We start from the raw sequence: 13,273 nt of genomic DNA on the forward strand, positions 1-13,273 counted from the left end.
TTGTTCCTAGCTCCTGTTCCTAGCTTCTAGCTCTCGTTCCTAGCTCCTGTTCCTAGCTTCTAGCTCTCGTTCCTTGTTCCTGTTTCTACCTCACGTTCCTAGCTCCTGCTCCTAGCGTCTACCGCTACCTCTTGGCGAGGCGGCCGCCAAGATAGCGCTGCGGGAAACCCTGTCCTGTTCCTAGCTTCAAGCTCTCGTTCCTAGCTCCTGTTCCTAGCTCCTAGCTCCTGTTCCTAGCCTCTACCTCTCGTTCCTAGCTCCTGCTCCTAGCCTCTACCTCTCGCTCCTAGCTCCTGTTCCTAGCCTCTACCTCTCGCTCCTAGCTCCTGTTCCTAGCCTCTACCTCTCGCTCCTAGCTCCTGTTCCTAGCTTCTACCTCTCGCTCCTAGCTCCTGTTCCTAGCTTCTACTTCTCGTTCCTAGCTCCTGTTCCTAGCTACTACCTATCGTTCCTAGCTCCTGCTCCTAGCTTCTACCTCTCGTTCCTAGCTCCTGTTCCTAGTTTCTACCTCTCGTTCCTAACTCCTTCTCCTAGCTTCTGGTCCTAGTTTCTAGCTTCTACCTCTCGTTCCTAGCTCCTGCTCCTAGCTTCTACCTCTCGTTCCTAGCTCCTGCTCCTAGCTTCTACCTCACATTCCTAGCTCCTGCTCCTAGCTTCTACCTCACATTCCTCGCTCCTGCTCTTAGCTTCTACCTCACGTTCCTAGCTCCTGCTCCTAGCTTCTACCTCACGTTCCTAGCTCCTGCTCCTAGCCTCTACCTCTACCTCTTGGCGAGGCGGCCGCCAAGATAGCGCTGCGGGAAACCCTGTCCTGTTCCTAGCCTCTACCTCTCGTTCCTAGCTCCTGCTCCTAGCCTCTACCTCTCGCTCCTAGCTCCTGTTCCTAGCCTCTACCTTTCGCTCCTAGCTCCTGTTCCTAGCTTCTACCTCACGTTCCTAGCTCCTTCTCCTAGCTTCTACCTCACGTTCCTAGCTCCTGTTCCTTGCCTCTACCTCTCGCTCCTAGCTCCTGTTTCTATCCTCTACCTCTCGTTCCTAGCTCCTGTTCCTAGCTTCTACCTCTCGTTCCTAGCTCCTGTTCCTAGCTTCTACCTCACGTTCCTAGCTCCTGCTCCTAGCTTCTACCTCACGTTCCTAGCTCCTGTTCCTAGCTTCTACCTCTCGTTCCTAGGTTCTAACTCTCGTTCCTAGCTCCTGCTCCTAGCTTCTAGCTCTCGTTCCTAGCTCCTGCTTCTAGCTTCTAGCTCTCGTTCCTAGCTCCTGTTACTCGCTTCTACCTCTCGTTCCTAGCTTCTACCTCTCGTTCCTAGCTCCTGCACCTAGCTTCTAGCTCTCATTCCTAGCTTCTAGCTCTCGTTTCTAGCTTCTGGTCATAACTCCTAGTTTCTAGCTCTTGTACCTAGCTCCTGTTCCTAGCTCCTAGCTCTCGTTCCTAGCTCCTGTTCCTCGCTTCTAGCTCTCGTTCCTAGCTCCTGTTCCTCGCTTCTACCTCTTGTTCCTAGCTTCTACCTCTCGTTCCTAGCTCCTTTTCCTAGCTTCTACCTCTCGTTTCTAGCTCCTGTTCCTAGTTTTTAGCTCTCGTTTCTAGCTCCTGTTCCTAGCTTCTAGCTCTCGTTCCTAGCTCCTGTTCCTAGCTTCAAGCTCTCGTTATTAGCTCCTGTTCCTTGCTTCTAGCTCTCGTTCCTTGTTCCTGTTTCTACCTCACGTTCCTAGCTCCTGCTCCTAGCGTCTACCTCTACCTCTTGGCGAAGCGGCCGCCAAGATAGCGCTGCGGGAAACCCTGTCCTGTTCCTAGCTCCTGTTCCTAGCTCCTAGTTCCTGTTCCTAGCTTCTACCTCTCGTTCCTAGCTCCTGTTCCTAGCTTCTACCTCTCGTTCCTAGCTCCTGCTCCTAGCTCTCATTCCTAGCTCCTTTTCCTAGCTTCTAGCTCTCGTTCCTAGCTCCTGTTCCTAGCTTCTACCTCTCGTTCCTAGCTCCTGTTCCTAGCTTTTACCTCTCGTTCCTAGCTCCTGTTCCTAGCTTTTACCTCTCGTTCCTAGCTCCTGTTCCTAGCTTTTACCTCTCGTTCCTAGCTCCTGTTCCTAGCTTTTACCTCTCGTTCCTAGCTCCTGTTCCTAGCTTTTACCTCTCGTTCCTAGCTCCTGTTCCTAGCTTCTACCTCTCGTTCCTAGCTCCTTCTCCTAGCTTCTACCTCTCGTTCCTAGCTCCTGCTCCTAGCTTCTACCTCTCGTTCCTAGCTCCTGCTCCTAGCTTCTACCTCTCGTTCCTAGCTCCTACCTCACGTTCCTCGCTCCTGCTCCTACCTCTCGTTTCTAGCTCCTGTTCCTAGCTTCTAGCTCTCGTTCCTAGCTCCTGTTCCTAGCTTCTAGCTCTCGTTCCTAGCTCCTGTTCCTAGCTTCTAGCTCTCGTTCCTAGCTCCTGCTCCTAGCTTCTAGCTCTCGTTTCTAGCTCCTGCTCTTAGCTTCTAGCTCTCGTTCCTAGCTCCTGCTCTTAGCTTCTACCTCTCGTTCCTAGCTCCTGCTCTTAGCTTCTACCTCTCGTTCCTAGCTCCTGCTCTTAGCTTCTACCTCACGTTCCTAGCTCCTGCTCCTAGTTTCTACCTCACGTTCCTAGCTCCTTCTCCTACCTTCTACCTCTCGTTCCTGGCTCCTGCTCTTAGCTTCTACCTCACGTTCCTAGCTCCTACTCCTAGCTTCTTCCTCACGTTCCTAGCTCCTGTTCCTAGCTTCTACCTCACGTTCCTAGCTCCTGTTCCTAGCTTCTACCTCTCGTTCCTAGCTCCTGCTCCTAGCTTCTACCTCTCGTTCCTAGCTCCTTCTCCTAGCTTCTACCTCTCGTTCCTAGCTCTTGTTCCTAGCTTCTACCTCACGTTCCTAGCTCCTGCTCCTAGCTTCTACCTCTCGTTCCTAGCTCCTTCTCCTAGCTTCTACCTCTCGTTCCTAGCTCCTGCTCCTAGCTTCTACCTCTCGTTCCTAGCTCCTTCTCCTAGCTTCTACCTCTCGTTCCTAGCTCTTGTTCCTAGCTTCTACCTCTCGTTCCTAGCTCCTGTTCCTAGCTTCTAGCTCCTGTTCCTAGCTTCTACGCTATTTATTAAATTATTTTGCTCTGACGACCTCTGATGGCCACTTTAGACGTGTTGGTCTTCCCTTCTGATGACGGTTCTGAATGCGGGCCGCCTGACGTCTCCGTGTTCTGCTCACCTGGGGGGGCAGCCGGGCGTAAGCCTTCAGTCGGGCCCACACCTCGGACTGGAAGCTGCTGTCGGGGAAAACCTCCGTGATCAGACCCAGTTCACAGGCCTGGGTGGCCGTCAGCTTCTTGTTGAACAGCAGCAGCTCACTGGCCTGCAGAGACACAAAGAATCAGCGTGACAACCCGGCAACAGCTCCGGGTCAGAACCGGTCCTTGCTCGCACCGCTGGTACCTTGCTGGGACCCATGATTCTGGGGAAGGTGTAGGAGGAGCAGCCCTCTGCGCTCTGACCCAGCTGAGAGAAGGGAGTGTGGAAGGTGGCCTGAAACACAGAGAGCAGCGGCTTCATCACATGGAACTGGGTCAGAACCGTCCCAGAATTGCAGCACTTCTGTCTGGTACACCGGCCACCAGCCTGACAGTTCTGAATAAAATCTGATGTCTGGTCCAGATGGAATCAGAACCTGCTGCTTGGGTTTAGCTAAATCCAAGCATCAGACAGCAAGTTCTGGTTCTGCTGGAACACACCTACCTTTGACCCTATCCACAAAATGGTCTCTAGGTAAATCCAGGTAACCTACTGCAGGTTCTGACTAGGTTCTGGCCGGGTTCTCCTATTGTTCTATAGTTGCAGCAGCTGCTCCTGGCTTCTTCCTCAGCAGAACCTGGTTAAAGTGGGCTGAGATTGTACCAGACCATACAAGCCACCCTTTGGTGCTGATCAGAACCCAGAGCTGAAGCAGTCGGACCCAGGTTCTGGCCAGGTTCTGTACCCGTTCTGTGGCGTAGACCAGGTCAAAGAGTCCCAGCACGGTGACGGAGATCCCCACTGCCGGTCCGTTCACCACGGCCACCAGAGGCTTAGGGAAGTCGATGTAGGCCCTCACGTACCGCCTGGGGACAGAAACACGACCCGGTGTCAGTACTGGACCTCGGTACCAGCGACCCGGTTCTGGAGGAGGCCAGGGACTTAATCTGTGATAGAACCAAGTTTATTCCTAAAGAATCACACAAAGTCCCTCCTGCTGAGGGAACGGCCGGATCAGAGCCGGGACTCTGTGTCTGTCTGGACCCAACAGAACCGGGATTATTCTGGTTCTGCTCCATTCATGATAGAAACACGCTGCTCTGGCTTAACAGCAGATTCTAGAACATCTCTGAACGAGAACGTCAGCATGAGTCAGGGTAAAAATGAAAGTTTAATGAAGGTGGGCTGCCAGGAGTGAGGTTCTCTACATGGTGGACCCAGTTTGGTTCTTTCTGGACCTCAAGTTCTCCTAAGACAAGATAGTCTTTATTGATCTCACATTGGAGAAATTCACTTGTCACATCAGCTCAATAGTCAATATTCAGGAGAAGGTGCCAAAAGTAGGACAAGGTGCATCAGTTATATACAGTATATCTTCATATATACAGTGGATCAAAAAGAAAGCTCTACTACTGTTCTCCTAATGTTCTAATTTCCTCCTCATGTCCTCCTGATGTTCTCATGTCCTCCTGATGTTCTCATGTCCCCCTGACTTTATCCTAATATTCTCCTGACAATCACTTCATGTTCTCCTGATGTCCCCCTGACGTTCTCCTGATGTCCCCCTGACGTTCTCCTAATATTCTACTGACGTTCTCCTGACCTTCACCTCATATTTTCCTGATGTTCTCCCGATGTCCCCCTGACGTTCTCCTGACGTCCCCCTGCATTCTCCTAATATTCTCCTGACGTTCTCCTGATGTCCCCCTGATGTTCTCCTAATGTCCCCCTGACGTTCTCCTCATGTCCCCCTGACGTTCTCCTCATGTCCCCCTGACGTTCTCCTCATGTCCCCCTGATGTTCTCCTGACCTTCACCTCATATTCTCCTAATATTCTCCTGACGTTCTCCTGACGTCCCCCTGACGTTCCCTCGATTTCCTCATGTCCCCCTGACGTTCTCCTGATGTCCCCATGACGTTCTCCTGACGTCCCCCTGACGTTCCCTCGATGTCCTCATGTCCCCCTGACGTTCTCCTGACATTTTAATATTCTCCTGATGTCCCCCTGACGTTCTCCTGATGTTCTCATGTCCCCCTGACTTTATCCTAATATTCTCCTGTTGTCCCCCTGACGTTCTCCTGACCTTCACCTCATACTCTCCTCATGTCCCCCTGACGTTCTCCTGACGTTCTCCAGCCCCACGCAGCAGGTAGAGGAGGTTCAGAGCACCTGAGCAGCTCCCCGCCCTGCCTGGCCATCTCCTGGACGCCTCCTTCTGGGATCTTGGTGAAGTTGGAGAGGTCGTTGCCGCTGCAGTAGAAGTCTCCAGCTCCTGCAGGAGGAGACAACAACACGTCACCCTGAGCGGAACCACTTAGATCCTGATCCAACCAGACACAATACACGTCAGCTTCTGATGGGTTCTTAGGGAACACTTGGTTCTGCAGATGTTCTGCAGGATGCTACAGCTGGGGCTGAGAAGATGGACCTCTCAGCTCCTCTGAACCTGCAGGGTACTGTCTATCTCCTGGTCCACCTGGTTCCTTCAGAACAGGAACTAAAGCTTTCTGTAAACAGGGAACCTCCAGAGAGGTTCTGGGATCTGACCCGGCCGTCTCTGATTGGCTGCTGGAGACAGGTTAGCGGTGAAACTGGTTGTCGGGTCGATGCCGACTCCACCGGTACCACCAGGGTCCATCCTTCAGTTCAGGAACGTTTTAAGGCTCAGAAGAAAACGCTGAATAAAGGAAGTTAGAATCTGGATCAGAACCAGAACCAACTGAAATATGTCCACTTGGCCTGAACACGTGAATTTCTCCAATGTGAGATCAATAAAGACTATCTTATCATATCATGGATCCAATAGACATAATATAAGAGTAGACCCCGCATCGACGCGTTCGCCTATTGGCGCTGACGGGATTTAGGGGCGCCATCTTGGGAAGGTCGACAGCTCAGCTCAGTGTAATGTGTTGACCACGCGCAGAATCAATTTTAATCAACTATAACTCGTTGAATATTGAACTAATTTTCACATTTTTTTTTCCTTAAAACTTTAAAACTATAGCTATTATAACAAATGGTCCAGTGCATTTAAATAATCTTAGTGGGGTTAAAATAAATAGAATATTCTGACAGGATGTATGTTTCAAAATACAGCCACTCATACATTTTATAAGTTTTTTATTACTATATAAACAAACACATTTGTACATGTACACATATATATGTACATATATATACACGTTCTAAAAAGAACCAGTGATGGGCGAAATCCGTGAAGTAGTAACTTTACTTTATTTTTTACAATTATTATATACAATGAAATACTCCATACTAAATTGCCTTTTTACAGGCTAAAGCATTTTTTTAACAAATAAAAGTACTATCTAAACGTTTTTTTTTTATTATTTAAAAATAACTACTGTGCTGTAGAATAATAATTTTAATCATCAATACGAACTGAAGTCTTCAAATTGCGGAGATCAGCACCGCCCCACCGCGACCCGAGTCATTGGATTAGAACGGGATAAAATTAAAAATTATTATTAAAAAAAAAAGAAAGTACAGTAGGACAAATAGTGACTCGCGTGTATTTCACAGCTCTTCTGATTGAGCCGCTGCATCCTGACTGCGCTCTGCAGCGTTTTTTTCTTCTAAAGCCCGCGCGGTGCAGGTGTGTTTTTTTTTAAATCGGGAGAAGAACATAGTTATCGGTAGTGTTTGTCGCTCTTTTTTTCTTCTGGGCAAAAAGATTCTTATGAACCGACATGCAACCATCGATTATGTTTGAGAACTGTAATGAACCGCTCATCAATACAAATCCGTGAAGCAGCGAGACCCTGAAAGGGGAACCGCGGTATAGTGAGGGTTCACTGTATACATGAAGAGTTCATTTGTAAAAACAGATAACTCCGTTTTTAGCCAAATAAACTAAAATAAGTAGGTGTATTTTGGAGAGACTAAGTCACAAACACTTGGAGATGTAGACCTGTATCTCTGTACCTAATATTAGAGAAATCATATTCTAATAAAAAATAGAAACAATATATTTTCATCTTACTTGTGAAAAGTTATCGTTCGAGCCCTGACGTAGATAGTCCCTCGATTTAAACAAAAATAAGCCGCACATTGCTGAGGTATCATTAGTGTGTTCAGCTAGAATCAGCAGGATTGGGTAGCAGGTCGACCGCCCCAAGATGGCGGCCGTAATTCCTGCGCTGCGACAGTCAATGCGGGGTCTACTCTTATATTATGTCTATGATGGATCCAGCCAACCTGGAGACAGAAACCTGGTCCTATCTGGGACCAGAACCTGCTTCTCTGACCCATTTTCAGAACCAGAACCAGAACCCGGTTCTCCGACTCATTCTCAGCGGTATGGAGTCAGGAACACGAGGCGTTACCTGTGAAAACCGCAAACTTGGAGTCGTCGTTTGTCGCCTGCTCCAGAGCTGCAATGATCTCCTCGTACATCTGGAGGAGGAAGTGAGGAAACAGGAAGTGAGGAAACAGGAAATGATGTCACACTACATCATCTGGGCATCCTGGTTCTGCCCGCCGACCTCAGGTGTGATGGCGTTCTTCTTGGCTGGTCGGTTCAGTTTGATGGTGGTGATGTCATCCTCCGTGGTGACCAGCAGCGTCTGGTACGTGGCTCCGCTCCCAGCAGGCTTTGCAGCGAGCTGGGCGGAGCTTCCCCCCTCTGCTTCCACCAGGGAGCCAATCAGGTTGCAGTACTGCTCCCTGGCGTCATCCTGCCGACACAAACGTGATCAGCTGGTTGTCAACTTCAAGCAATCATCAAGACGCTGAAACACCAGGAGGTCCACGACCCGAAGCTGGAGGGAACCACGGAGGGTTCTGGTACCTGAGAGATGGAGCCCAGGGACTTCCAGGCGTCCCATTTGGCCTTGTTCACAAAGTCCAGCATTCCTGGTTTGGGAGCGTTGCAGGGACCCAGAGTGGCCTGCAGAGGAGGAGGCGTGGTTAACATGGAAACACAGGAACGTCTGTTTCTACCTGGACTCAGTCACCACAGAACAGAGACATATGGACGGGTTCTGTCTGGACAGCTGCAGTAAAGTGGGACAGATGGACGGGTTCTGTCTGGACCCATACAGCTGCAGTAAAGTGGGACAGATGGACGATGTCAGGCCCATTCCTGGACAGCTGCAGTAAAGTGGGACAGATGGACGATGTCAGGCCCATTCCTGGACAGCTGCAGTAAAGTGGGACAGATGGACGATGTCAGGCCCATTCCTGGACAGCTGCAGTAAAGTGGGACAGATGGACAATGTCAGGCCCATTCCTGGACAGCTGCAGTAAAATGGGACAGATGGACGATGTCAGGCCCATTTCCTGACAGCTGCAGTAAAGTGGGACAGATGGACGATGTCAGGCCCATTCCTGGACAGCTGCAGTAAAGTGGGACAGATGGACGATGTCAGGCCCATTCCTGGACAGCTGCAGTAAAGTGGGACAGATGGACGATGTCAGGCCCATTCCTGGACAGCTGCAGTAAAGTGGGACAGATGGAAAATTTCAGGCCCATTCGCTGACAACTTCAGTTAAGTGGGACAGATGGACGATGTCAGGCCCATTCTTGGACAGCTGCAGTAAAGTGGGACAGATGGACAATGTGAGGCCCATTTCCTGACAGCTGCAGTAAAATGGGACAGATGGACGATGTCTAACCCAGTCGCTGACAGCTGCAGTAAAGTGGGACAGATGGATGATGTCAGGCCCATTTACAGCAGCCCAACGGACGTCTCTAAATGTTCCTCACACACCTAAACGTGCATTAATATTTATTATATATTATATATTACTTATAAATTAACTCAGGGTCTGACTTTATTTCCATTTTCCTCTGAATAAAGATGTTTAAATAAATATGAAAGGAAATAAAAAGGTTTTCCTGTAAATCTGCATAAATGCAGTGTTTCTACTGCAGAGGAGGACCTAGGTTGGGTCGGTACCAGTCAGCCTGGTCTGGACCTGGTTCCTCTGACTGATCAGAACCTGTCTCTGAGGCTGGTTCCAGCCAACAGCGCCACCTGGAGGTAAAGGTCCAAACAGGTGGTGTCCAGGATGTGTGGGTCTGCAGAGATGTTAGCAGACCTTCTTTGACTAGAGCAATAATTTAACCCCTTAGAAGCTCCTGTTTCCTCTTTTAATCTTTAACGTCTCAGAATCTTTGGTTCAAAGAAGTTCTGGTGAAATTCCTGACCCGTCTAAGACTCATGGAGGAAGGTGAACGTTTCATCGTCTGTCTCCCGGGTTTTCTGACCTTCATGCTGCAGAACATCTGGACCTCCTCACCTGCTTGAAGAGAGCGTAGATCTTCAGCTTCACCTCGTTCCCCGGATCTTTCTTCAGCGCCGCCAGCCGGCTCTTCGCCTGGTCGAACTCCTCCACCGTCGCACCTAAGGACACACCCCCACGCCCAATGAGCCAATCAGGACGCTGCTCTGGAACAACCCTGCTGGATCTGCTGCAGACTCACCCATCAGAGAGGAGGTTGTGGTGTGGAACGTCAAGCTGGGAACGCTGGGAACGCTGGAAACACAGGGAACGCCGGACCTGAGCAAACTGGGGACAGAGAGAGAGAAATAAACACCTTCCTGCAGGTCTGGATCCGCTCGGTTCTCCTGGACTGCAGGAGGAATCAGGAAGGTTCTAGGAGCTCAGGTGCTTCAACTGATCTGGGTTCCTGGACTCCTGTCCTGCTGGAACCAGACGCTGAGCCAGAACCCAGAACTCTGTGCAACCCAAGCTCAGATAGGAGAGAGAGAGAGAAAGTAGTCCAGACACATCTGGGCCAGATCTGGACCGGCAGACTCACATCTGGACCGGATCTGGACCGCCAGACTCACATCTGGACCGGATCTGGACCAGCAGGGCCTGGACCTTCTCTCTGCTCTGGTTTCAGGTTCTCTTCCATTTATTTCTAAACTCTTAGAGAAGGTTGTCTCCAATCAGTTGTCATCGTGTTTAGAGGACAGTGGTTCCAGTCGGGGTCCAAAGCTCCTCACAGTACAGAGAACGTAACTCCCAGGGTTCTAATGATGTACTTTAGTCTACAGACTATGGAAGGTTTGTTGTTTTATTGCTTTTAGATTAGTCTGCTGCATTTGTTGCTGTTGATGACAGTATTTTAATCTCTCTGTGTGCTTTAGGTTGTTTTGTGTTAAAATAGACAGTCTTCCCTACGGTGTCCCTCAGGGATCAATCCTCGGCCCTCTCCTATTTGCTCTCTACCTACTCCACCTCGGTTCTGTTTTGATTTCACTGTTACGCCGATGACTGGCAGATCTATTTCCTCTGGGCACCAAACTGTCCAGCAGCTTTCACACAGCCTAGAGGACATTAAATCACAGCTTTCCCTGAACTTCCTCCGTTTAGATGAGAACCAGACAGAAGTTATGATGTTCAGACTGAGCTGCTGTCCCTCCTAAACGTAGATCTGGGCTCTCTGTCACTTTATCTCTGTGTCGGGGGGGAAAGTTTGACTCATTTTAAATCTTAGAAACAGATCAGCAGCGTCGTTCAGATAAGTTTTTATCAGCTTCATCAAAGAGCAAAGGTGAAACCAACCTTATCGAGACCTGACTTGTAGAAACTAATCCCTGTTTTTAATCACGGTTCTTCTGGACTCCTGTAACGCTGTACAGAGACGTTAACCGGACCTCTCTGGCCCATCTGCAGAACTCTGCAGAACTCTGCTGCTCCTTAACTCAGACATGCAGCTTATTCCTCCCATCCTAGCGTTCCTTCACTGGATCCCTGTGGCATTTTAAAATACTGAACCTTGTCTTTAGCTTTTGATGTTGTGTGTGTTTTTAACCTTTTCTTGTTTTAATGTGCAGCACTTTATATGTTTTTAACCTGCGCTTTAGAACTAAAGCTGAGGCAGACAGACTGGATCTGGACCGGCAGGGTTCTCTGACCTGGATCCAGACTGACAGGTTCTCTGTGGTTCCACTTTGTTATCTAGAGCAAAGGTCAGCGGTTTTACTTTAGACTTTGTTTCTTTAAACTTCGACAGTAGATCATCCTTAAAGTTAAAGTGTTTTAAACACACGTTCAGCTCTCAGTGAGTTCGGTTCCTGGTTAGTTTAAGGACTAAACTTTGATTCTCCGCTCATTCGGGTTAAAGTTGAAACATCGCGATAACTGGCCTGGCGGACACTATCGCGGCCATTGTTAAAATGTTACCTTCTCAGTTTGACAAAGCGCCAGACAGAGCAGCTCTTCAGGGCGGCAGCGGCCATCTAAAGCCCGGTTCTGGTCCAAAGTTCGGAAGGACGGACGGAGAAACGGAGGAGACGCTAGCTGCGGAGAGGCTAGCAGCAGCCACTGACAAAGTCCCGCCCACTTGGCGCGTTTTGCTCCGCTATTGGTTAACAGGGAGCATCAAAGTTCCGATCCGTCCAATGATCGAAGGGATTTTTCCGTAGACCCAAACACAACGCAGGATGGTAATTAGAGCCCGCCCCCTGATGCCTGGCCGACCAATGGGGTGAAGCGGTCTCATTAATTATGAGAACCAGTTTCCTTCCCAGGCATAGACATTATGTACGTAGACGTCTCATTCCGTGCTGGAGCGCGTCCTGCGGCGCCGCCATCTTGGATGGGTCTCCCATACTGCAGGCTGGCACAGAAGCCAACGGGAGTAAACGCAGAGGGAGCAACTTATTATTTTAGTTTTATTCTTTGTTTAAGATCATAAAACACAGTATTTCAATACGAAACAACGTATTTATTTATATATTTAATAATATGTCACGCCACATGTCTGGTCTTTGTTAAATAGCATAAAACAAAGTATTACAGTATGAAATCGCAAATTTATACATTATTATACCATTTCTGTTAAAGAGCAAACATTTATGAAATGTTGCTTAAACAACATATTTCACAATTAAAACGTGTATTTGTGTGTACCAGCATCTGCGCCATTTGTAACAAACCGAACTGTGTGAGATCGGGTAAAAATTCAAGTTATGATTTATTGTAGTCGGGCAAACTGCTTCCGTAGTACAAATAAACGCACTGGAGTCACAGGAGAGACCCATCCAAGATGGCAGCCGTGCTGAACGTCAGCTCCAGTAGGCAGCACCAGTCCATGGGGCGTCTACCTGCTTAATGTCTATGTTCCCAGGCTGCCAACTGTGCCTGGAGTCATTCAAACGGTCACCTTATAAATATCTAGGCTTTTCTAAATTGATGAGAATCTGTCTTCTAAGCAGCACATAAACTCACTTCAGAGCTGAAACTGGGTTGCTTTATTAGACTTAGACAACTTTGTCATTTTGTATGTGCAGAGTGCATACAGAACAAATTAATTATTAAACATAAATCATATTTGTCTTTCACATTTGATCACTTCTACTTTTTTCTTTTTACCTTTGTTGGACTATGGAGTCCTGCTTTTTGTGCGTCCAGGTTAGTTTCTAAAGAAACTGGCTGCTGTTTATCACTGTGTTTTATTCCTGGTTGCAGCTGTTCTGTACATCATTGCTCCTTGTTGTGGCTCATTCTCCATCTCGGTGTTCCTGCAGGCTCTCCCACTGGCTGACCATCTACAAACCTGAGGCTGGTTTCTTCAGACTGGGAGACTAAATGATCGACACTCAACAGAACCATCGATACCGACAGATCACAGCGGAACAAGCAAAATAGATTCAGACGGAGACAGGCAGGTTCTAAATAAACACTGTTGGAAGTTTAATAAAAATAGCTTTATTAAAAATGAAGAATTCTAAATCATAGTATTTAGATTAAATACTGGACTCAAGCAATTTTAACCAATCAATCTGAAAAAAAAAATGGGAATTACTGATAAAAGGCCGTAAAGAAAAAAGAGAAATAATCCCAGATAGTGACCAAAATTATGAGATTATCAAAGAAAACTGTTGCATCTGAAGAAGTTCTAACATGATCACCGTCATGAAGACAAAGCTAGGGGAACGTTCTAAGCGTTTCCAGAAGGAAAGGTTAGAACAAGGAGAACAATGCAGCTCAGAGAAGCTAAATTAATTTAACAATGTAATTTATGAAAATAAATGTGCCCTCTCTAATTATGTATGCAGTTTTTATCAACATT

At 48.2% G+C, this 13,273-nt stretch overlaps 1 protein-coding gene across 2 annotated transcripts in view; it reads right to left on the reverse strand.

Moving 5' to 3' along the window:
* Positions 1-11,544, reverse strand: part of eci2 (enoyl-CoA delta isomerase 2) — a 42,624-nt gene extending 31,080 nt beyond the window's left edge. For both annotated transcript variants that reach the window (XM_036125224.1, XM_036125223.1), the window contains exons 1-10: positions 11,383-11,544; positions 9,671-9,756; positions 9,487-9,590; positions 8,033-8,131; positions 7,728-7,919; positions 7,569-7,638; positions 5,392-5,494; positions 3,966-4,086; positions 3,425-3,514; positions 3,201-3,344 (exon numbers count right to left, since the gene is read on the reverse strand). In XM_036125224.1, the coding sequence (XP_035981117.1) occupies positions 3,201-3,344; positions 3,425-3,514; positions 3,966-4,086; positions 5,392-5,494; positions 7,569-7,638; positions 7,728-7,919; positions 8,033-8,131; positions 9,487-9,590; positions 9,671-9,756; positions 11,383-11,438 (1,065 nt within the window). In that variant the 5' untranslated portion in view covers positions 11,439-11,544. The remainder of the gene's footprint in view (positions 1-3,200; positions 3,345-3,424; positions 3,515-3,965; positions 4,087-5,391; positions 5,495-7,568; positions 7,639-7,727; positions 7,920-8,032; positions 8,132-9,486; positions 9,591-9,670; positions 9,757-11,382) is intronic.
* Positions 11,545-13,273: the final 1,729 nt, after the last annotated feature.

The sequence above is a fragment of the Fundulus heteroclitus genome, chromosome 21, assembly GCF_011125445.2.
Source record: "Fundulus heteroclitus isolate FHET01 chromosome 21, MU-UCD_Fhet_4.1, whole genome shotgun sequence".
In the NCBI taxonomy this organism is placed as follows: Eukaryota; Metazoa; Chordata; class Actinopteri; order Cyprinodontiformes; family Fundulidae; genus Fundulus; species Fundulus heteroclitus.